Below are 22,760 nucleotides of genomic sequence, written 5' to 3'. Positions count from 1 at the left end.
GCTTGTGAGCGATGAATCGCTAGTTTTAGGTGAACATCTCTCAGAGCTGTGGAGTTTGAGCGGCGTAAAAGATTCGTTCTGATAGCGCGTGCATACGCCTCCCAGATCTCTTGTGAAAGAAAAAATCAATTGAGATAATTTCCTTCCATTATTGTTGGCTAAAAGGCATCAGATACAGCTCGCAGTTCTGTACTAATTAGATTGTGACACAGTGTAATTGGCTTTAGCAGCTTTAGGGGAAGGAACGGACCGTGAGGAGGAGGGGAACATTTCACCCTCGCTGTCTTTTCAACACCCCGAGCAGGACGTGCTGATAACCTCCTGACCACCGATTCAATCACTGCCCATTGTTCTCTCTGTCTAATGAAACACAAACTACCTCGGCATTTCTTTTACTTGGTCTCAGAGTCGGCATGTCGTCACAGTCAAACCATCCTTTTTGGACTCGTACCATAGTATTGCGTTGTTTCTGGAAATTCCTTGATGAAGAATTCTGGATAAATCCATGCTTTTGGTACATTTACTTGCTTCATGAGTATATATATATATATATATATATATATATATATATATATATATATATATATATATCATGATGAAAAAATTTACCATGGTAAGCCCATGTTTTTTTTACATGTGCACCACGTTTTTGGAGTTTTCATGGCAAATCCATGCTTTATGAAAATACACAATAATTTATTTTGAATTTTATTTTTATTTATAATTTTAGTTTTTATTTCTTGGTAAATTTGTGATTTATGCAGTGATTATACCATGTTTTTTTATTTATTTATTTACTTTTATTTATGTATTTAGCATGATAATAAAGTGTTTTTGTACATGGTAGCTTTATAAACATACTCAATAATTCAATTTTCTTTTTTTTTTGATGTGCTGTGATAATAGTTCTATTGCGTAAGCGTCATTATGCTAATCAATCAGTACATTTGCATTCATTTATTCTTCTTTTATATGAATTCGCTTTATATTTGCATGCGTCGTATTGACGAAGGAATGCCTTGAATTGTTACTGGTTATTCGTCAACTACAGATGCATCTCCGCCAATCATAACCTTAAACGTTATGAGATATGATGCCAGCAGCCTGCTGAGTGACTTTTTTTGCAGTGTGTGACTCACAACACAAAGTCGGTCCTAATACTCCTGCTTTCAGAAGATCATTTACATGAATTCCTCAAAAGCCGGCCCGTAATTCAAAGCGGCTTCAGATCTTAAAACAATCCCATCAGTTTGACCGATTCATCTGAAGAGCTTTTAACGTCGACGCTTTCCGTCTAATCCTTCAGCTCCGACTACGTTAGATATCGCGCTTAATTTCAGACAAGGTGTTGAAAATTGCGACGGCGTTGAGTTTCGCATCGCCAACAAGCCTGCCGTTGGCTTTTTCATTAAAATGTGATTATTTACACTCTTTCAGCTCTTGTTTTTGCTGCGTGGCGTTCCTGTGATGGGTTAGTTGGGGCTTTGACTCTGGAGCGCCGCAGTTGTTCGTCCTTACCGTGTTTGACGCAGTTTTCAGGATTGATCCGTACTGTAGTGACGATTCATCAGCATCGATTCCTCCTGCTGTCGCACACACACTTGAGACCTCTGCAGCCACATCGACCTTCCTGATGCGCACCCCGCTCCACATCCAACCTCACATTAAAACAAAACACGACGCTCGTTTTTCATCACATTGAATAGACGCATTTTACACGTGTACACATGAAATGTTTCTTATGTAACGTTTGATGCACACTATATATAAATATTTCATTGTGTGTCGCATGAGCCGTTGAAAATCACTCTAATGTGCTGATTATTGCTCAGTTGCTATTATTAATGTTTGTCGAAACCTTTATATGTTTTAAGACCCAAGGGTGCAATAGATTGTTTTATTCTGTGTTGTATTGTTTTTTGGCAGTGCATTGCAATTTTAGCAAAAATAAATGTTTCTCGAGCATCATATCAGCTTATTAGATCGATTTCTGAAGGATCATGTGACACTGAAGACTGGAGTAAGGATGCTGAAAATTCAAATCAAAGGAACAAGTGACATTTTTAACTATATTGCAGTAAAAAATGGTTTTAATATTTCACAGTATAGATTTTACAGTATTTAAAAAATACTGTATATTATATTAAATACTAAAATAATAAAAAAACATTATATATATGTATATATATATATATATATATATATATATATATATATATATATATATAGCCTGGTTATATATATATAGTTATATATAAATCTAAATAAAAATATATTTAAAAATATGAAACAAAATATTACATATATTCTGGAGAAGGTATGTTATTGGTGCTGAAGTATTGAGTCAGACATCAAAGCTCTGTCAGCTCAGCTGTCGTCTTAGAGGCGTTCAAGAATCCTTCAGGATAGACTCAGCTCCTTTCACTTTATTTGTACTCCGAGTCATGCAGAAGTGTTGAAGTGAAGGCGAGTGATGCCTTTCAGTGTGACACAACTAGATCAGTGAGAGGAGCGGCGAGGACAGCTTCATTGATTATGATGGGAGTGATGACCTAGTTTGGTTCTTCTAGTGTTTACCAGCCAAAAGAATTAAAGTGTCAAATATATATATATAGAAAGTATGATTTTCTTCGTGCGGAGCCTGTGTTGTAAATGTAAGCTCTCTTATTTCTTCTATATGTTGCCTCCATATTGTTCTTTCATTAGTTAATTAGTTTGTTCTCTGGTTGATATGAATATTCGTTATTCATTCATCCATTAATTATGCTTATTCATTTGTTATTTGATGTATAAAGTTACAAAAGTATTTTTTTTCAACCAGATCTTTACAGTGTGATACCGAAAATCATAATTGCCTCTTAAATATTGGTATTTTTAATGTAGTGATATTTTTAACAGTATATTAAATAATAATTATATTATTGTGATTATCACTACTACTAATACTACCGTTTGAATGAATCAAAATAGTGAGAATATGGCCACTATTTTAAAATGTTTATTCATATTTTAAAGAAGTTATGTTGTCAATTTTAGCAATATAGTTGCGTGCATTCGTCAGGTATAGCTTTATTTTATTATTATGTCTAATATGTTAAATATATTTTTCATTTATTTTAATGCAAGTTCATCTAAACAATAATAAAGCAGGGAAAAAGGTTATTTTTTTAAATGTATTAAACGTTTGCTGTCAACGTTCGTTTTCAAATGTCAGATTTTTTATTATGCGATTTATTTATAATATTATTTTTAATATTTCTCGGTTCCAGACTGTGCGATCTGCTCGTTCGCGGCGCTTTTTGTTATCGTAGTTTTTCTTTGTCTGGGTTTTCAGGTGCATGCAAACATTGAGAAAAGACAAACGGCGCGTTTGATATTCTTTATTGAAGACATTTTTTTTTCCACCTCGCCTCATTTCAAGTCTCAAGCCAGTGCCATGCTTTCCCGACATTCCCACAATGCATCATTACAGATCACATTCAGCGCTTTAGCATTCCAGGCAGAGGGAGGGAATCGTATTTTGTCGTTTAGTCTACATCTGTCTCATTCGTTATTGCTTCACACGGGAAATAAGCGAAGATTGATGTGGCATTTACAAACATGATTTTCCGAGCAGAAGTTGTAAACATCATCGTCTTTCGTTGAATTATCAGCATTGTTCTCGTTCCCGTGCTCATGCACAGCGCGTGGGCAGCGTTTTCAGGAAAAGTCTGGTGAATTACGAAGAAATATTAGCGTGAAGTTGCATGGCTTCTTGCAGTGAAAAGGAGGTTACGGCCCCCGAGGAGTGTTTGTCATCTTATCTGCAGAGATTACTGTGGAAATGCCCGAGTGGTCCATATGTCAGGAGCGAGAGGCTGCTGTGTGAGCGCCGGTCTGGATTGACACATCTTAAGAGAAGGAAAGAAAGACCAGAGAATCAGAAACGGGGACAGGCAATCTATTCAGGATTTCCTCAATACAGTGCCTCTGACATTTGATACGTCCTGCAGAAAGCCTGTAGATGGGATTTTTCCTGGCAGATTTGTGCAATTATTAATATAGTCGTTGACGGAGAAAGTCTGGATAAGTCTGGGATCCTGTTTTCCAGCGAACGTGACATTAGAGGACCTTGTGCTAAATTAACATCACATTTTATCACGCAATAGCAAGAAAAAACTTTAAAAATAGTTTTAATGTTGTGGTAAAACTTGTTCGGTTGTAAACCCTTTTAATCACATTTTTTATGTGTAATTGAATAGCGTAATAAACAATAAATTGTTGTTAAAATTGTGATTTTAAAATAAATACATTTAATAAAAAGGTCTCCCTTTTTAGCGTATAGCGGCGAGATATAAAATGCAGTTTTGTTTGTTTGTTTTTTAATATTTAATTTAGTGCTTAAATTGTTGTCTTTTTTTACAGATAAAAAAAAATCCTATTTAAAGAAAGAAAGCTTAACGTTAAACATTAAAGCATTCGAAGCAGAAAGGCCGAAATAGAAGTTAGTAATAAAATAAATAGCCGTTTTCTTTAAAAACGTTTTTTTAATAATATTACAACTTTTTGAAAGATCTTTGTCCCCATAAATGTCATGTAACATAGGATTTATTATCATTATTGTTAGTAGTAGCAGTAGTATTGTTATTATTCATATATCTACATTCGTTTTCTTTGAATGGAAAAGAGCAGCTTGAACTTTCTACAGAAACGACTCTTGGTGTTCCACAGATGAAAGTAAATCCTTCACTGCGCATTCCTTTAAAGTTCACCCCGTGTGTCATTTCTTACGTCGGCATCTGTCTCACCAAGGACATTTCGGCACAAAGCATCGCATCCCCGTCGCTCCGTCATACATTTGCATGTGTGTGTGTTTGCGCCCATCTGACCGGCTCTGGCAGGAACGACGGAGCCTTTCTCACTCGTCTGAAACCACGATGAGATGACCGTCCCTTGAGGTGCGATGGCCAGTGTCCGTGTGAGCTTTGGCTTTCAACGTGCATCTGAACTCTTAAAAGTAAAGCGTTTTCGCAGCGATGCCAAAGAATAAAACGTTCGAGTTCCTCCTTTTATTGAACATTATTTTATTTGTTCCACCAGAAAGAGCGTTTCGTTTAATGGAGAGCTTTTTCGTTGAACCTTCGACGCCTTTAAAGAACTTCATCCTATTGCTCTTTTTCGACACCAAAGAGCAAGAGTGGTGCGATTTTGGACATTGATCACGTAATAGAGGTGACGAATTGATTTGAAGTGTTAGCTATAGATGTTTTATGGAAAATACTGAGGGAGAACGGCAAGCAGGGCTTCTGCCAGAACGAAACTGGGTGAATAAATTCCTCTGGAATCCAAACCCTTTATTTGGCGCGACCATTTTCACTCGGTGTTCAATTCTGAACCTCGAATCACTCAACTCGCAGTTTACAGGCCTGTCAAAGCTGCGAGAACATGTGTCACCTTCTCCGCGGTGACTCACGGACGCATGCGGTCGTGGAACTACAGAATATTAGCTTTGCTTTCCCCCTGTAGTGCTTAAAAATAAGAAATCCGGTCGCTGCGGGGTTATGGCGATAATAAACGAGTGTTTTTGTAATAGGCCGATGCGGCTGCTCCGTGACGATCCGCGCCACAGGTGGTCGACGTTCCCCTTTGGTAAAGCCCTTACGAAAGCAGCCAAATCAAGCTCAATTTGCGGGAATTGCTTTGTAGTCGAAGCATTGACGGAGTGAAAAAAAACAACCATTTCATGGACAGTACGGTTTTAAAAAGGGGCTTTAAACATAACCCACTACATCGAGAGAAAAAAACTAAAAACCTAGTGGTTCAAGACTCTAGGATTGCTCTAGGATCGGTTAACGATTTTAATACATAAACAGCCAGCAGCCAAAATGTCCATATTGACCTCTCAGTTGTGACTTATATGGTTAGAGTTATGAGATGCAGTTGCGAGTTGGATTTGCGAGTATTATCGAGTTTTTAGGATTTTCTTTTTCGCAATTCTAACGTTTTCCCTCAATATTGTAAGAAACTCGCAACTGCGCGTTACGTCAGAATCGCAAGATTTAAACTCACAATGTTAAGAAAAGTCACAAATGTGAGATATGAACATGTATTATGACTTTATATCAGAATTAAGACTTTATTTCCCAGAGTTCGACTTTCTCCTAATTTTTTTGTTTAAATCTCGTAATTTATTGATTTATTTTTTGCAGTTGCAGGTTTACATAGCGCAGTACCGACTTTTATAACTCATAACTGTTAATTGATATCTCACAATCATGGAAAAAAGTATATATATATATGACGGGACCTGCTTCCATAGTTTTCATAGTGTTATGTTCTCAAACGCCTCATTGAAATTTATCATTGCATCTGTGTCGTTGTTTTTGTGCAGTCCCAGAATCCTGTGCATCTGTGCCACCTTGCATTCCGCAGACTTTCCATCTCACCCTTTCCCTGTGAAACTGAACTGACATGAACACGTTTCTGAGGTGTTTCTGTGTTTTAAAACTCTGTAGCAGCGAGTTTCTCCTGTTGCGATCGAAATCTCAGCCTGCAGTGAATCAGAAGAGGTTTTTCCTAACCTCAGTCGTGCTGTTTGGCTACAGCGCTGCTCCGTGAATCTTCGCAGCATCGTTCATCAGATGTTTCGAATATTTTGCCTCCCGTGAGATTTACTTTCCATTGTGATATCGGTACTAATATGGTGAAAATCTTTGAACACTATGTTTAATTGGCTGTCTTCTCTGGAAGCGCTAATAACAGTAAGTCATCATAAGCCTACCCTGGACGGCTCCATCAAATACCAGCGGAGCGGCTAACTGCCGGCTCAGAGCGCTCATTAACAATGCCTGCTAATTAACTTAAGCGGACTCCAGGCTCGGAGTTCATGTCTAAACATCCTGTTAGGTTTAGAGAGTGAAAAAGGATACGCTCGCACACACATCTAACGGGGGAAGTCCTTAATGATAGTGCTATCGACTTAAACCAGTTTACGGTAAATGTTTTAGACGATAATAAATTAGAAAAATACTGCAAACACCAGACAGTCCTTCTTTTTGTTGCTGGTGCCGAATTCCTCTGCAGTTTTCAGTGAGAATCATAATGGTTCATTTCATTGCATGTGTGCGCGTTTCAATAGTAATGGGCATTTGAGAAGACTGACCTGCAAAGGTTGGCGTTACTTTGACCTGGTCCCTGACGCCCAGTACTTTCCACTTTCTCAAGTGTGGTTTGATTTCCACTTTAAAAGAATTTAGGCCAATGCTGTAATTCCATTTTGTATACTTATTTAATTCAGATACACTTTCTCAGCTTTAGAAGCTACCCGTCACGAACTCCTTCCTCGATTTGTGGTGAATAGGTTTCAGATTAGTGAGCTTTTTTTTAAATGCTGACGTCAGAGAGACGTCATAAATCGTTAATGAGGGCTGCCGGACCTTTACTCTAAAGCCGTACTATGCTAGCTTTCCCTCAGTGATGAAACGAATTAGGACGTTGGGAAATGTGACTCCTGATTGTATACGAAAGTCAATCCGTAACAAAGCGTTCTTTCTTTCTCATGTGACAAGCGAGACTTTCAGTAAATAGTAAATAAGAGCTCAGCCTGGTGTACGATTTTAAAGTACTTAGGGGCAGATGGGTGTGAATGATTTACTAACAACGTGCAAATGAAAGAATACAGACGCGTCTCATTTACATATCGATAAAATAATAGCCAAGCCATAGCACGTCAAAAAGAACCGGAGGTCAAAAAATGCTAGAAGTTGCGAGAAGTTTGATAGACCTACCACGTGACTCCTAGTTGAGGGTTCCACGTGTCTTTTATTCCCTGAAGCAAATTAAAAATAAGATGTTTTTGTGTTTTTACATTCCAAATAAATTCTGTGTTAAATTTGACACAATCGTAGCAGGTCCCTCAGTATAGAGCACACCTTTGATGAAGCAAATGTAAGATGTTTGTGGTATTTTTGGCCCTCTCTTTTTTTGGACGTATGCCAAAGTGCAGCACAGACATTCTGCTAAACATCTCTTTTTGTGCTCAATAGAATACTATATGTCCATATTACTCATTTGAAAGCATGTTGTTCTTGTAAAGTTATGGTCACATCTACTCTGGCCCAAATCCAGTCATTTCAATAGCATAGTATTTGCCCCTTTGACCCAAATGAATCCTTTTTATTTGAAGGCGCCGTTTCAATGAACTGTGCTTCATAAACGTTTAACATTCTGGTCAAAAAATTAACTACTGTAACAACATTTTAAATGCGCAGCCGATAGAAAAAAGCACGGTGAAAAAGCAATGTTTAAGCAAGACGGATCTAAATCGTGTATTACATATTTGATATAGCTGTTTTAATTTCTTAGGTTTATTTATTTATTCAGGGGGATTAAAATACACACTGCAACAAAACCGGTAGAATTAATCACAGCTTTTCTTTCACCCTCGCAGTTCTCAGAATGAAAGAACAAACGAAAAGCGACCACGGTGATGGATTCATCTCAGATGTAGATTACACCTAAATCTGTCCAGACAGTATTTGTAGGAGGCCAATCCCGGCTCTTTATTAGTCTGGCGCGCTTGCAAGGTTCATCAGAACTGTAAATATTCATGATTGATGAGCGCTCTAAATTTGTTTGCTGGTAATCGAAGGACCGTTGTCAAGCTGTGATGAAATGCCTATGAAATGGATGGGACCAGAACTGCAGGAAATGAAGGATGTTGTAAAGGAGCGTGATTTATCAGTCGTTCTTCTCAGGGTTATGCTTTTCAAATCTAAATCAGAGCAATTATTTTCAAAATTTGTATATAATTTGTTATTTTTGTTTTAAATGTAAAATACCTTAACCGTATTTGCATGGCAGAATGCAAATGCGTTTTTGATTATGATGATGGTTTGCCGTTCGTCGTGATTGCTGGGGTCACACCTCAGACACAGTAGTTAAAAGAGCTTTTTCATTCTCTCAAATGCTTTTTTTTTATTACTATGCTTCCAGTTCCGCTTAAAGCGTCCAGGAATAGAGTCAAGCTAATCAATTACACATTCCTCATTTACATGTTCACAGGCTGTTGGGCAAAACTGTTGGATTTGTCCTGCTGAGCTTTAATGGTGGAAATCTTGCAGAAAAGCCAGAAAATGAAAGCGGAGCTGATGTGACTGCATTATGGGAGACTACAGCAGTGTGTTTATTTTCAGTGTGCTGATTAAAGATACATTTTCACTTAAGAACTAAGCTGCGATGGACCGTCTGCACCGAGTGAAACAAAACAAAATGTTATTATACCAAATGCATCGATATGCAGTGCATGAAGATTAAAGATTACCCCACCCTTTCTGGACTTCCGAACATGTGCATTAAGATGTTTTGCATCTTCGCGTCTTTGCTCGATACCATGCATTTATTTTGTTTCATCTTAAATGTTTTAGTTTGTTTGCTTCAAGGCCTTTTAACCGAAGCCTTCTATATTGCATCGAGATATCGTTTGTTTGCGACATGTCGCCATTGTGGACCAATGAGCTACCTGCCCTATAGCAGCAAAATGTATTGAAACCCTTTAATGCTCCGAGCTCAAACAAAAGCCCATATTGGTCTTCCCACACAGACATCTGAAGCTCAGTATGGTGCAAAAGGAAGGACATTTTTAGACCAGCATTACATCTCAGCAGATGTTAAGACAATAGGATTACCCTTTAGAATGATTTCCTGAAGTCCATACGGTGAATACGCTATAAACTTATTTGTTGATGCATTTTCAGCAAGAATATTATGCTTTAGTTTATATTGCATGCCTAAGACATAAGATTTTAGTTATCTGGGAGTATTGGGTATCGTCTTGCATTTTTTTCCCTCCCTAACGATGAACTATTTCCAGCACACGCATATGAAACCGATATCGAAAAAGCCCTCTTACACACAAACCTTGGGTTTCAATTAGCCCAAGGATCATATGAGGTTTCTCCTATGCTTTTTTTTTTTTTTGCTGTCACACTTTTGACGTATTGTTCTTTGACAGTATTGATCCTGTGTGATAAATAAAACACTAATGAGGTGGACCACACACAGCTCAGAGGCAGCAACTGCACCCCGCTGCATAAAGTCCCTTAACAAGAGCTTTATGCAGCATGAAAAGACACGTACCCAGTAGAGCATGCATTCGGGGTGGTGACTATTGTGGATATTGTAAGACATGCCAAGAAATGTTTGGCTTTAGGGAAGGTGGGGGTAAGATGTACCAGTGTGACAAATGATGTAGATTTCTGGCCATGTGAACATTTATTTAGACATGGTCTGTCAGATTCAGATGATTAGCCATGAATTATTGGTGTTCCAGGGTAAGAAATATTGAGAAAATGCTGCTGCAAAACAGTATTGAAAAAGGTACAGATTTTACTTATTCATAATATTTTAAAACAGCGAACCATTTTTAATATTAATCGTCTCATTATAGAATGTTGCACTCAAAATGTTTTTTGCTAATATAATATTAAAACGTTTTGCAGCAAACTTTCTTTTTCTGCTAAACCTTTAAAAAAAAAAATCTTTTGAAGAACGTTGGTACAGTTCCTGAAATTCTGTTAATTTTTGTTCCACATAGGAAAACCATAAAGATTTGGAATAGCGTGAGAGTGAGTAGATAATGGCAGGGTATTTATTTTTAGGTCAACTGGTCCTGTAAATAAAAAGTTCACATCTTACCCCACTCTCTTCTACTCCAGAGCCTAGATGTATGCCTTGGGTGTCAGATTGTGTGTCCATGCAGATTCGGTTATTACAGTGAGGTGACAATGATGATGATGGTGGTTATGATGGTGGTGGTTTTAGTGACAACAGTACGGTTTTGGATGAAACACACTCATTAATATGCAGTTATTCTGGGGAAGATGGGCTTCGGCTCAAGGGTAATGTAATTGTTCAATTCCTCCTTCACCCACACGTTTTAATTTGTGGGTCACAGCATATCTCCAGACCATCACACAAACTTTATTAATCAGAATCTCACCCTTCTCTGGGTCTGAGGTTCCAGATATAGAAAGAGTGTTTGTGGTTTGTGCTTCATCGGTCAATAAAACTTTTGCGTGCCATTGTCAACCAAATATGGACACTTATATATGCCGTTGTCAAAAGCAGCCATGACATTCACAAACATTTGATCCCAGTTATATCTCACAACTTCATGTCATGATCTATATGGCAGCAGCTTTTAATTATGTTACTGTATGTTCTTACGTACATACATTTTAATTTTACTCTTGAATAGAAAAGCAGGAACTCTAGGACACACATTCTATAGTTTGAATGTTCACTTAAAGACATTAATTAAGAATAAGAAGGCAGACATTTACCTCTGGGGTCGAAGCAAAAGGATTTATTAAGAAGCTGACAAAGTAGGGATTTGTGGAAGGGGACGGGTGGGTGTCAAGGGGAAACATGGAATGCTTAGGGAGAGGGGAGAAGTACTTTTTCACAGATTCCATTTCATTAAAATTCATTCATTTCAATTTATAATCGTACTATGATGAGATGTGACCTCTGTGTGACATCCACGTTCATTCGGATGGGTTAGGAGCACCACTTTGCACATCTGCAAGTCCATTTAAAACAACAGTCTTCTCTTTTACAGATGCATTTTCTCTTGCCCAAACCATTACATTTGCAAAGTGGGCATGACCCCTTAAAAATGAATTACTGCTGATAACTACTCACCAAATTGCCAATCTGAAACACAGGGATACAAAGCACATCTAAAAAACATTCTAGTTATATTCTAGTATGTAAAAAAAACTAGAAATCCAGTATGCACTTGTCATTCTCCTTTATGTCATTCATGCTATTTCTAGAGTAGATTAGGGTTTATGCAGTATTCAGTGGGTTATAGGCTCTAGACAAGGCATTCATAGCTATGAATCTATCAAGGCTCAAGCAGTGATAAAGGGAAAGCTTTTTTACCCTTCTCAACTTTTGTAGTTTCGAACCAATTCCTTTCTCTCATACCATCGTGGCTCAGTCAAGCCTTAAAACTGATTCTTGGGAGAGCTTGGCTCCATCTTTTTGTTTTTATATCTTTATTCTCTCTAATTGTATCTGCTCTGTCCTGCTATGGGCTTGCAGAGCCCTTTCACTGATCTGTCCTGAGTAGCTGTGCAGTTGCAGACTGACACGTTGGAGAACCCACATGCTCATTTGAGCAGGTCATTGGGATGGCAGTAAGCAGCCGCTATGGCACAATAGTGGTATCTGAGAAGACTGAAGTGACAGAGTCAGCATCGCTCCGCGTTACTGCCAGCTTGGGACATTCAAGGGCCAGTGCTGCCCGTAGCTTCCCATTCTGTGCCTCCTTGATGGGTTCCAGAAAGACCACATGCTTGTTGTTACTGACCTTGCGGCCGGGGCCCTCCGTGGTGGCAGGTGGCGTGGGTGTCAGGATAGACGACTGGGCGCTGCATTCGTTCGCAAGGTTCGGTGTTGCTGGCAGAGGCTGTTTGCGACACCAGCAGCGACAGGGTGTCAAGAAGAGGTACATAAGAACCAAAATCAGACTGACAACGCAGCCCAGAAGCGTTGTAAAGCCAGTGTTAAAGGATTCCTCCTCTTGACGGTGGATGTGCACCATTAAATTAACTTCAAGAGAATCATTGCTTGACTCTTGATGGTTTTGAACCATGCACAAGTACAACCCAGAGTCATTTGATTGTAGTGCCAGGATTTCCAAAGAACCATTTGAATGCATTCGCAGTGTATTGTTACTAAAAGGAAGAGCGATGTATCCGTAGCGTCCAGATACCCACGAGTAGTTAAGATGCTTTCCCTTTAACGACGTTGTGCAATCTAACATTACAGAGTCCCCAGCATATGCCTCCTTTATAATTTTCTTCATTGGAGGTTTTATTTTGCAATTCTCAAAGTATCGTACATGCTTGAGAAAATGCACCATAGCACGTTGCTCACCGTAAATCAAGCATGTATGCTCCTCCCAAAAATCTATGACTGATGTAAAGCCTCTGTACTCCCATTGTTTGAACAGGCCGTACATGGAGCACTCACAAATTAGGCTATTGTTGTGCAGGAACAACCCATTCTGTATCTTTTCCTTTAGAGCCTCAATGTCTTTGACGGGAAGGTTGGGCATACGGTTTGAACTTAGATCCAGAGTCGTGAGATTGGGATGTTCTTGAATAGAAAAGAAGGGGAAATCTGTGAGTCTGTTATGGCTTAGGTAGGCTTTCTGCAGGTTAACCAAACCACTCAGGGCTTTGCTTTCTACCCTCACTATGTGGTTGTTGTACAGGAGTAACTCCTTGATTCCTACTAACTCTTGAAAGTAGTACTCCTCTATAATGTTCAGTTGATTGGAGGAAAGGTCCAGGTGGCGTATGCTGCTTGTATTCCTGAAGGTTCCAGGAGTGAGTCTGCTTAGCTGATTGTGTGCTAACCTTACGGTGTCAAGATTGGGCAGACCAGCGAAGCTGCCCTCGTCGAGACGTTCTAAGCGGTTGTGATTGAAGTCCAGAGTTGCGGCCGTTACAGGCAACTCTTCCGGGACATGGTCGAGGCCAAGGTTGGTGCAGCTCAGGATATCGGATGCGATCAGGCAGCCAGAAGGGAGATTAGCTCTGACTAGCTGCAGCAGAAAAGAGCTCAGCATTAGGGGTGCGGCCACACCCTGAGCACACAGCATTGTGCCGTCAGGATGCTTTGCTTGGCAATCAGAGCAGCCAGAGTTTCACCAGGGTAGAGGTCCACTCTCTGTTTGAGTGAGAGCTGGCGACTTGGGTAGGTGTCGCTATCCTTAACAATTGGATTGCGAGACAAGGAGAACAAGAAGACATTGGTTATTTAATACAGTCGATATCTTCCTCAGTAATACTTTGTTAATTCGCCACTGTCCTGTCAGCCCAAGTAGTGCATTAATTCAAGGGCTGTTATTATTTAATCAACTTGCTTACACTATTCTAAACTTAGAAGTTGAAGAAAATAAGAATGTCTTTACCTTAAGGTTGCCAACAGTTACTCCACATATCCTGCCTCATAACTCTTGGTTGAATCTTGAATGCTGCCCCAGATTTTTAGTCCATTCTCAGGTAGAGAGAGTTGGTCATTCGAGTCATCAAAGGGAAAGCAATTGTTTTTGTCCCGTCCTCAAGGCTGAGACCAACCTTCTGTGCACCATCCTTTTTAACAGTTGGTGTTGTTTTGCAGTCCTGACATCTGAGACGGAACAGAAGAGGTCTTAAATCAAGAGTTAGCTCGCTGCTGCAGGCTGGAGGATGTTTTTGAGAAAGTCAGCATCCTGTCCAGTTCAGTTAGTATAATCTTGCCCTCGGCTGAACAGCAGGCGCACAACGTGTCACATGAACACTGGTCCACAATGCAAGCAATATGATGTTTGTTTTAACCAGAAGAAACAGTCACGTCTCGTCTGTGTTGCTCCAGAACCTGAAGAAAGGAGTCCTTAAATTTTAGGTTTTTCTGTCTTGCTTGCTCATTTTGTTTAAATGACAAAGGACATCTAGTGTCCTACTAACTCTCTGTGACTTTTTAAGCTTCCAGTGTCCACGTGGCATCTGGAGAAACTGGTGAAAAGATTAAAGCACAAAAAAGATCATGATCTTTTTGGTACCGCTTGCAAATCCTGGTCTCTTGTCAACATTTTTCCTCCTCAGCATCCATCCATTTTTGTCCCCTTTCCTTCGATTTGCTCTCTGAATTTTACGGGTCTTCCTCTTTTTCCTCTCTGTCGCTCTCTCGCAGAGATTGAGTGTGTACTACACTCCCTCTCCGTCTCTCTCTCTCTCTCTCTGTCGCTCTCGACTCTATAAACAGACAGGCATGGAGTTTCGGAGGAGGGGCGCTCTGGAGGGGGGCTCTTCTGAGTAGTGATTGGTTGAAGTCGGAGATTATGAAAGGGAAGTGTTTACCAGAGCCTCCCCTGGTGGTGCAGTTTTTTTTCCCTGTCCTTGTGATCGTCCAATTATGCATTTGCCTTTACTGATAGCTATAACACAGGTTATGTTTACTCTTTCAAGCTTTTGATATTTCACTGACCCGTGCTAATGGGGATCTGAATAATCCTTACTTGCTTGTATTAAAATGAAAAATGATTTTATAGATGACTTTTGCTTAGTGCATATATATATCAATCAAACTTTTTTTTGATAGCTAGTTGTGATTAGTTCGCTGTCCTGTAAAATAGAGGCAAAAATGGAACTAAATCACTGGAAACAAAATACATATGGTCTGGCTATATACTTTTGCATTTGAATCAAAAATAGTCAGGTTTGATGTCAGGGATACCAAAAGCAGTTCTTGCATGTCTCGTAACTGAACGCAATTCACAGAGTTTGAATAACCTGTTCATTGTGTATTCATTATGCTTGAGTGCACACTATAAACCTGACATTACTCATCCTCATGAATTAAAGATAGTGGGTGTATCTGTGTCCTTGATTTTTTTTTTTCTGTGCCTGTAGAATCTTTATGTATGAATAAATGTCTTTATCTAGCTTATAGCATGCATTTTCTTTATGTATGTGTGTGTTTTATCGCCTGTGTAAGCTGTCTCTGCCCCTTGGTTATAGTTGCACAGACTTTGACTACTGTCAGCCTGCATTATCCTCTTAAACCACTGCTGTGGGCCACTGCCAAAGGTCTTCAATAGTCCTACACGCACACTCTCCCAACGCTCTGGGTCCCTCTAATACACAACCCATTACGTCTCATCATCTTCGCCAGTTTCATATCTATAACTGATTGTCGAGGCTCGCAATTTCGACAGGTTTCTTGTCACTCTTCCTCAGGCGAAATATTTCACAGTGTTTAGCAAAGACTGAGTCTAAGCCTCTCACTGTCAAAGTCCCCTGATATAACATCGTTCTGGAAAATTAGTTTCTTTGCTCTAAGCTTGCTCATTTTTCAAAAACAATACTCTGGAAGTGAAGGAAACATGCAGGAAGACAGGAAGAGGAACCCAAAGGTTAATAGCTTAGTCCCTCCCGTATATGTTTCCAGACAACCATCAATTTCAGCCGGAAGTTGTTGCCTGAACCTTTTGATAACTTTGACCCAAGAACCAGCGAAGCGTCTAACTGCTTATTACGGTGTCCCTGCTGACGTCTTCGCCGCGCTCTCTTCAGAATGACATATCCATCTGCTTCCAGAAACACCTTAGAAAGCACTTTCAAACTGCCGTGAGCACCATAAAGTTTTAGACAACCCCAGAGTGTTACTCTAAGAGCGTTCTGAGGATTGGCATACTTATACCATTAATCGCCTTTTGACAGTTAGTTCATATTTTTCGGAGATAAGAGGTGATAAAATATGACTCATGGGAAATGGCGTGGCTTCTGACTTGTGTGATGGAAGCGGCCATCAGTGGTTGACAGATGCGGTACAAGGTGTTTTTGTGACCGTAAAAGACCTCAAGGGTCTGCTGATGTATTCAAGACAGACATTTGGCTAGGTAGTCGAACACTGACGAAAAATGTGTCCCAGAAAAGCTTTGTTTGGTAGGGAAAGAGTATTGCGGCTAAGAAGCTCCCACTTACGCAGTTATGATTTGACATGTGCTCATTCTGACGCTGCATTGTTCTGCTCAACTAAAGTATAACTTTCACACCATTGTATGTATTTAAGTACCGTGTACTTTATCGTGTATTTTAAGCACCTAGCACAATAGCGATAATGGCATGCTGTGGGATACCGATGGATTTGACCACCCTTCATTGTTTTCCACATAATTCTGTTGTAATTACTCGCACTGTCGATCCAACAGTTTCAAGAAATGCAGAGAATAGCTATTTTTTTCACCTCAAGTCAACCAGGAAAAAGCATCAAGAGGAATTTACGGACTTGGGAAATATCACTTCATCTGCACTTCCCTTTTCATTTCTTGCAATTAGATGGGATGTTACCTTATTGTTGAGGCGCTGCAATCTAAGATGATTTTCGGAGCATGCAGAAAACCGAACTGCATTCAGGCAATTCATAAACACGAAAAAAGAAAATTGAGGCAGGCTGTTGTGCCGTACTCTACAAATGTTCAAGACAGACTTCATGCGGAGGAACAAACCGAAGGAGAAAGATTCGAGACGTTGCCTTTAAATTGCCTCTTTTGTTGTCTGCTTTCTCGTTCCTGAGAGTAATAAAACATTGAGTTCATGCACCATTTTATAGTTTTATGAATGCTTGTTTTGTGCAGTGTCCCTTGTTTGTATGTAGCATCTCGAGAACCACAAGGTTCGTTTCGAATGCATTCAGATCAGTGTCACAGTTCATCGGTTCTATACGCCAAATCGAGTATATTATTCATATACAGTGAAGAAAACCCATGAATAAAGAATATGTGGGTCGGAGACGTGTCCTAGCGGGTAGCTCACATGCTCTGACATGTTTCATGGTAGCCTCAGACGCCTACAGTCTGTTCACTGACCGTCTCAAACATATTGCTCACAAGAATGCACGGGCTTCTAAAATAATCAGTTTCAATCTGATTGGCTTGATTACACATCCTGCCTGACGAAGCTGTGTTTACAAGATGACAAGAGGAAAAAGTACTAATTACTGAATTGTAAGGCAGAAAATCATATTTTCAACACACATTTCCATTTACAGATAATTAAAGAGGTTTACAGATAATACTGTCTTTAATGATTGTACATTTGTATATACTACCATATAAAAACTATAGATTTTTCACTGTATAATGACAAATACTTAAGATCATGTAATATAATATTAATTTGTCCTACTTTTCCATTATATATTGGACAACACTACACTTTCTCTCTCGTTTTCACCCTTTAGTCGGTTTACAGCCATACGGGCCCTTCACCCAAGGGCCCCTTGTAGGCTTTGCGACCAGCTCTAATTATCTGACACCGTGCCAAGTGTAGTTCGAGTGGATGCGGGCATGTTTTTGAAGGATGTGAGGGAATCTTGAGCCGTGTGTGTAGTGATGGTAGCTGTTCCAAAAGCCTCCCCCACGCTCATCTGTCAGCCCCGCTGTGCTTGGGAGAGGCAGGATTGAAGTAGAGTCTCAGAGAGGGGCCAGTGAGTCAGTGTCTGTCTGTTGGGGGCCACAGACGCCACAAATAGCCTCTCCTGTTTACAGGCTTGTGCACCTGCTGTCATACTGGGACGTTTTACAAATCGTTTTTTTTAATAGGTCAGTATATTTTTATATAGAAATAAACACTACCAACCAAATATGTTTATTCGCTTTCTTACTGATCTTTGAAGGCATAAGGCTGAGTAAATTTACAGCATTTTTGTCGTTCTTGTTTTTAACTTTTACTTTGTGACTGATACATTTCCCCCCTAGTTTCACAAGACAAAGCTTAAGCCTAGTCCTAGGATGAAATGTAAATCTGAGCTGTTTCAACTGAAATAAACTTGCACTGACTGGTCTTAAAACATATCAGTGCCTTTGTATTGTCTTAAGATGCACACCAGTAATGTTTTGGTTATTTTTTTTTAACATGCCGTTTATAAAAATTACCTAAATGTCCTAGAACTATGGCCTTGTTTAAGCTAAGCCCTGTCTAGATGAATCCGGCCATGTTTTTAAATTTCAAGGTACTGTTTCTAGCCTATTACTCCTCAGCACATCTGTTTTCACAGACGCAGAAATCCAGCAGCAGTTCAAAGCGTTGAAACAAAGCTGTTTTTGTTGGCCGAAGTGATAATAAGCAAAACAGCTTGCAGTGTTGCGTCTGAAATGTCACTTATAAGATGTAAATGTCTTGTTTATAGAGCAGTTCAAGGGTTTCAATCACTTGTAAATGTCTTTGATCTAGTGCTGTTACTAAGTGACATATAGTGAGTCATTTACGTAAAGCAGGGTAAACTTCGGGACTAATCAGAAGACCTAGAACTAAAAGCATGCAAATAATGACTTTAAATCAGTTAAAACTATTAAATTCTATTTTATAGCAGTCTATTGTTCTATTCTATTAAAACTCTGCTGATGGCTTTACTTGTAAGCAAGAACCGTTCTTGCACAGAATAAACACTAAAGTTAACAAGACATAGAGGCTGCAACATATGATTATTTTGATGACTGATTAATCTAATAATTAGTAGAGTGATTATTTGACTAATCATCAGTTACTCGCTAGTGAATCAGTAGGCTTTGATAAATTATTCAGCTTTTGCTCATATTGAGTTACGCATATTCTACCGAGCTGCTTTATATCAGAAAATCAAGCTGTAACCGTAAAGACTTGTATAAATGTATAAAGTGTTATGTAAATAAACATGGTGTGACCGCCGATTCATTTCTTGAAAGATTTCTTTATTTTCGTCATTACTTGTGCACAAATGGCGCCATTACATTATTCAAAACAAAAACAATGTGCGTTTGCAATGGGGGAAATGAGAAACGAGTGTTTGAAAGGCCGTGAGTTTTCAGTCTGGCGGCAGGAGGGTTGCCAGGTGTGGGTTGTGTGGGCTCTGATCTCGTGTGTGATTTCATTTGTTTACTAGATCTCGGTTGTTTGAGCGCTGTCGCCCGTCCAGCCCTGTCATTCTGCGAGTGCACTGGATCGCTAACTTAGCATGACAGCCAGCCGCGTCTTGTAAACACGGCAGCCAGCTGGATATGTTTGTACGCGGACACAAGCGTATTTGCTCAAGTGTTTGTCTCCCACTACAGACCGTCCTAAAGGTTTGCTCTTGTGTCTGTACATCTGCAAAGGATTTAGTTTCACCGGTTCTGGAGCTGCGTATCTGCCAAACGGATTCATTTTCGAGCATAGGGAAGAGTAGTAGAGAAAATACGTGTACACATTATTATATTATAATATATATATTTTTTAAATGCCATAGCCTTCCCCACTCTCCCTGATTGGGAGCAATTTTTTGGGAGCAAAGTTCTTTGGATTTGATTTTGTTTGGGTTTTGGTTTGTATTATGTTTGTATTACGTTTATAGGCTTTGATTTTCTTGGCTTTGTGTTTTTATGTGTTTTTGTTTTGTATTGTAGTTTGAGTTTGGGATTTTGTTTTTGTCTGGATTTGTTTGAGTTTTGGTTTGTCTGACCTGTTTTCATTTTGAGGTTTTTTTTGGTTTGTTTGTTTCACGTTTGACTTTTTTGTACAGTTTCTTTAGGTTTGTTTGTTGGTAATTTCTTAATCAGTTTTTTCAGTGTTAAACCAATAATGTCTCCAGTCTCTGTCGATCTCTACGACCAAAGAATACGTAGGATTGCTCATTCACATTCTAGTCTGACAAATAAGCTTTTTAATGCTATTTGAGCGAATTAAACAACATTCATGCCGTTGTTGTCAGATTTAAGTGTTGATTTCAAATATGAAATTTAATCTTAGGTATGGCAAACAGTTTTGGGGAATTTCGCTGCACTTGTTTTCCAGAGAGGCTTTTCAAAGATGCCCCCGACTGACATGACTTGCCTTAAAGGGACTTTATTGCATCCCTCTACTATCCTATCATTCCCAACACACCTGTCTGTAATTATAAGCAACCCCGAACAACCTTGATCATCAGGTTCAAGGTATTTGGGGTTGGAAATTCACAGGGCGGCAAGGTTGGAGATCTTTGTGCCAGTATCCTGGAAGTATTTGTACTTCCCATGATTTATTTAGATCTGACTCGGTGGCAAACCTTTATTCCCTCAAAGGCCATCCAGTGTTACACTCTGCTATGTTGCTTTTTCGGTCTCTTGCCTATGTACTGTACCTGTAGATGCTGCTCACTTTCAGACCAATCATTTCACCCACATAAGCAAGAGAGGGGAAGAAACTCCATAGTGCATTATTAAAGGAAGTCCTTTTTCCTTTGCTTGCATCATAAGGGATTGTGTGCGAGTGGGTGTATGCGGTCGGAAAAACACACATGAAAGATTGATCAGTGAGGGTTAGATGTACACAGCAGGTGCGCCGGGGTGGCGGGAAAGCTCTGTTTGGGTTTTAATGCACAACCGTTAGGGCTGAAACTCCATAAATCATTTGCCATGGTGCACCTTTTTTTTCTGTCGGATGTGGACAAAGCAACAGGATTTCAGTTTGAATCCTTGGAATGTTTGCAGGAGTACAGATCAGCTCAACCTCTTTTTTATTTCCTTCTAATGAAGCTATGTTTTGTTTTGTGTTCAATGAGAAAGTATTAAGTAGACATTACAAATAGAAATTTTGTGTTTTATTATTCTTTTTTTTTTTTTTTTTTTATGATTTTTTTTTTAAGAAACTGTAACTGTCAGCATGTTACGATAAATGTCATTCATTCATTCGATTCATTTAAGCAGCTGATTCATTCAGAAATTCCTCAAGCATCTCGCTTCTTGAATAGGTCTTTGAATCATTGATTCACCTGATTTGTTCAAAATACGAATTTTATTCATAAACTAAACACCTCTGTTACAATATTGTAATATTGTAGCCCTGAGCAATATTGTATTTAAAATATAACAAAATATTAACTTCTTTATTTTATTTACACTATCGACTAAACCGTAAAAAAAAAAAAAAAACACATTTGCGCTCGTTATATTCCGACGCAAGCAGCACTCTGCTCATATGATATCAATTATTATATGATATAAAAATGACAAACTCATACAGGATTTTTTGAACCAGTATGTTAGAGCATTTATCAGCAGTTAATTGTGTAATGATGTTTAATTTTTTAAGGACGCTTATCTAGCCAAGGTAACTATTTCACATTGTGTCTATAATGTTTCGGGGAGAAAAAAAAATCGATGTCAGTCATGTTATATGTTTATTTTTCCTTTATCAAGCACCCACAACGACCCGAACCTCTTTCTTCTGTCCTGCAGGATCTCGAGGGCTGCGTCTGTGCTGCTGTCGGATCCTTGCTTCCAGCTTCGCTCCATCCAGTACCTGCTCGGAGAAGGAGATGCCGGAGCTGCCAGCGCCGACCGCAAGCACTTCTCTCTGCACGCATGTAAGCCTAAACACGTTCCCCGCTCACCCGTCCTGCTGCGTAATCGGCGGGATGTTAAATTTAGTCGCCGTTGTATTCGACGCATTTTCGTGCTTTTGATACACAACGTTTTATGGTCTAAATATACTCCTATTTCTTAGAATAGCCTTCCATATCCAGTGACGTGAAAGTGATTGTGTTCTTAAAATATCTCCTGCTCCGCAAATTCACTCGGCTCTGATTTCGAACGCTAAGATCAAATCCATGCGCTGACTGAGATGCGTAATTATGTTCTGCTATAACTGGCCTCTACATACAGTAAATGATATAATACCTCTTAGAAGGTGACATGCAGAATGATTTTACGTTAGTTGATAGAAATGTTTTCATACGTTTTATTTTATTTGTCAGATTGCGCAATTTATAATTATGGCTTGCAGTCATTTGATAATTAATGATGCCGTTAATCACACATCACTGTTTGGTGAGAAAATCCTTAAATGAAGATCATGTCCTGAAGAAGTGTACATGTTAATCTATTTTAGTTGACATAAATATTTGTAATCAATCAATAAATATATTCATTACAGTATTATTTTTATAATTATTTTTTTTTTTGCATTGAAACATTTATGAATCTGACATCAGGAAACCCTCTCCTGACTGCACTGCAGTGCGAATCGATTTGTCCAGTTCTACTCAGGTCTGCTCTAACTATACAGACCCTCCATCCTAATCCACCGCCGCTTTACTGTAAAAGGCCTTGATTAATTATTTACACTAAGTGGATGCATTTCCATCTCTGCTGTGCCCACACTTCTAAACTGCCCTGCTCTGCTCGAGGAGAGAGTCGAGCAGAACAAGCAGCTCCTTAGGCATTCAAGAAC

General features: G+C 39.2%; 2 protein-coding genes across 3 annotated transcripts in view; one reads left to right on the top strand and one right to left on the bottom strand.

Moving 5' to 3' along the window:
• LOC122334047 (E3 ubiquitin-protein ligase RNF123) overlaps positions 1-22,760 on the top strand; it is a 95,728-nt gene that overhangs the window by 50,453 nt on the left and 22,515 nt on the right. Inside the window, 1 exon segment of the mRNA XM_043231948.1 lies at positions 21,767-21,894. Within this exon segment, the coding sequence (XP_043087883.1) occupies positions 21,767-21,894 (128 nt within the window).
• amigo3 (adhesion molecule with Ig-like domain 3) lies at positions 3,371-14,763 on the bottom strand. Of its 2 annotated transcripts, XM_043231951.1 has the most exons (3): positions 13,967-14,763; positions 12,356-13,764; positions 3,371-3,890 (listed from the first exon to the last, which is right to left on the bottom strand). In XM_043231951.1, exons 2-3 carry the CDS (start codon positions 13,652-13,654, stop codon positions 3,813-3,815), a joined length of 1,377 nt encoding a protein of 458 aa, XP_043087886.1. In that variant the 5' UTR covers positions 13,655-13,764; positions 13,967-14,763; the 3' UTR covers positions 3,371-3,812. The 2 variants fall into 2 exon arrangements, with proteins under 2 accessions (XP_043087886.1, XP_043087885.1); XM_043231950.1 differs by lacking the exon at positions 3,371-3,890 and having other exon boundaries at positions 4,607-13,764.

Source organism: Puntigrus tetrazona, unplaced genomic scaffold, assembly GCF_018831695.1.
Source record: "Puntigrus tetrazona isolate hp1 unplaced genomic scaffold, ASM1883169v1 S000000472, whole genome shotgun sequence".
Classification (NCBI taxonomy): domain Eukaryota; kingdom Metazoa; phylum Chordata; class Actinopteri; order Cypriniformes; family Cyprinidae; genus Puntigrus; species Puntigrus tetrazona.
This window is presented reverse-complemented; position numbering and strand designations above follow the sequence as displayed.

Excerpts from the sequence above, each read along its gene's own strand:
- amigo3 (XM_043231950.1), bottom strand. The coding sequence starts at position 13,654 with ATGCTGTGTGCTCAGGGTGTGGCCGCACCCCTAATGCTGAGCTCTTTT.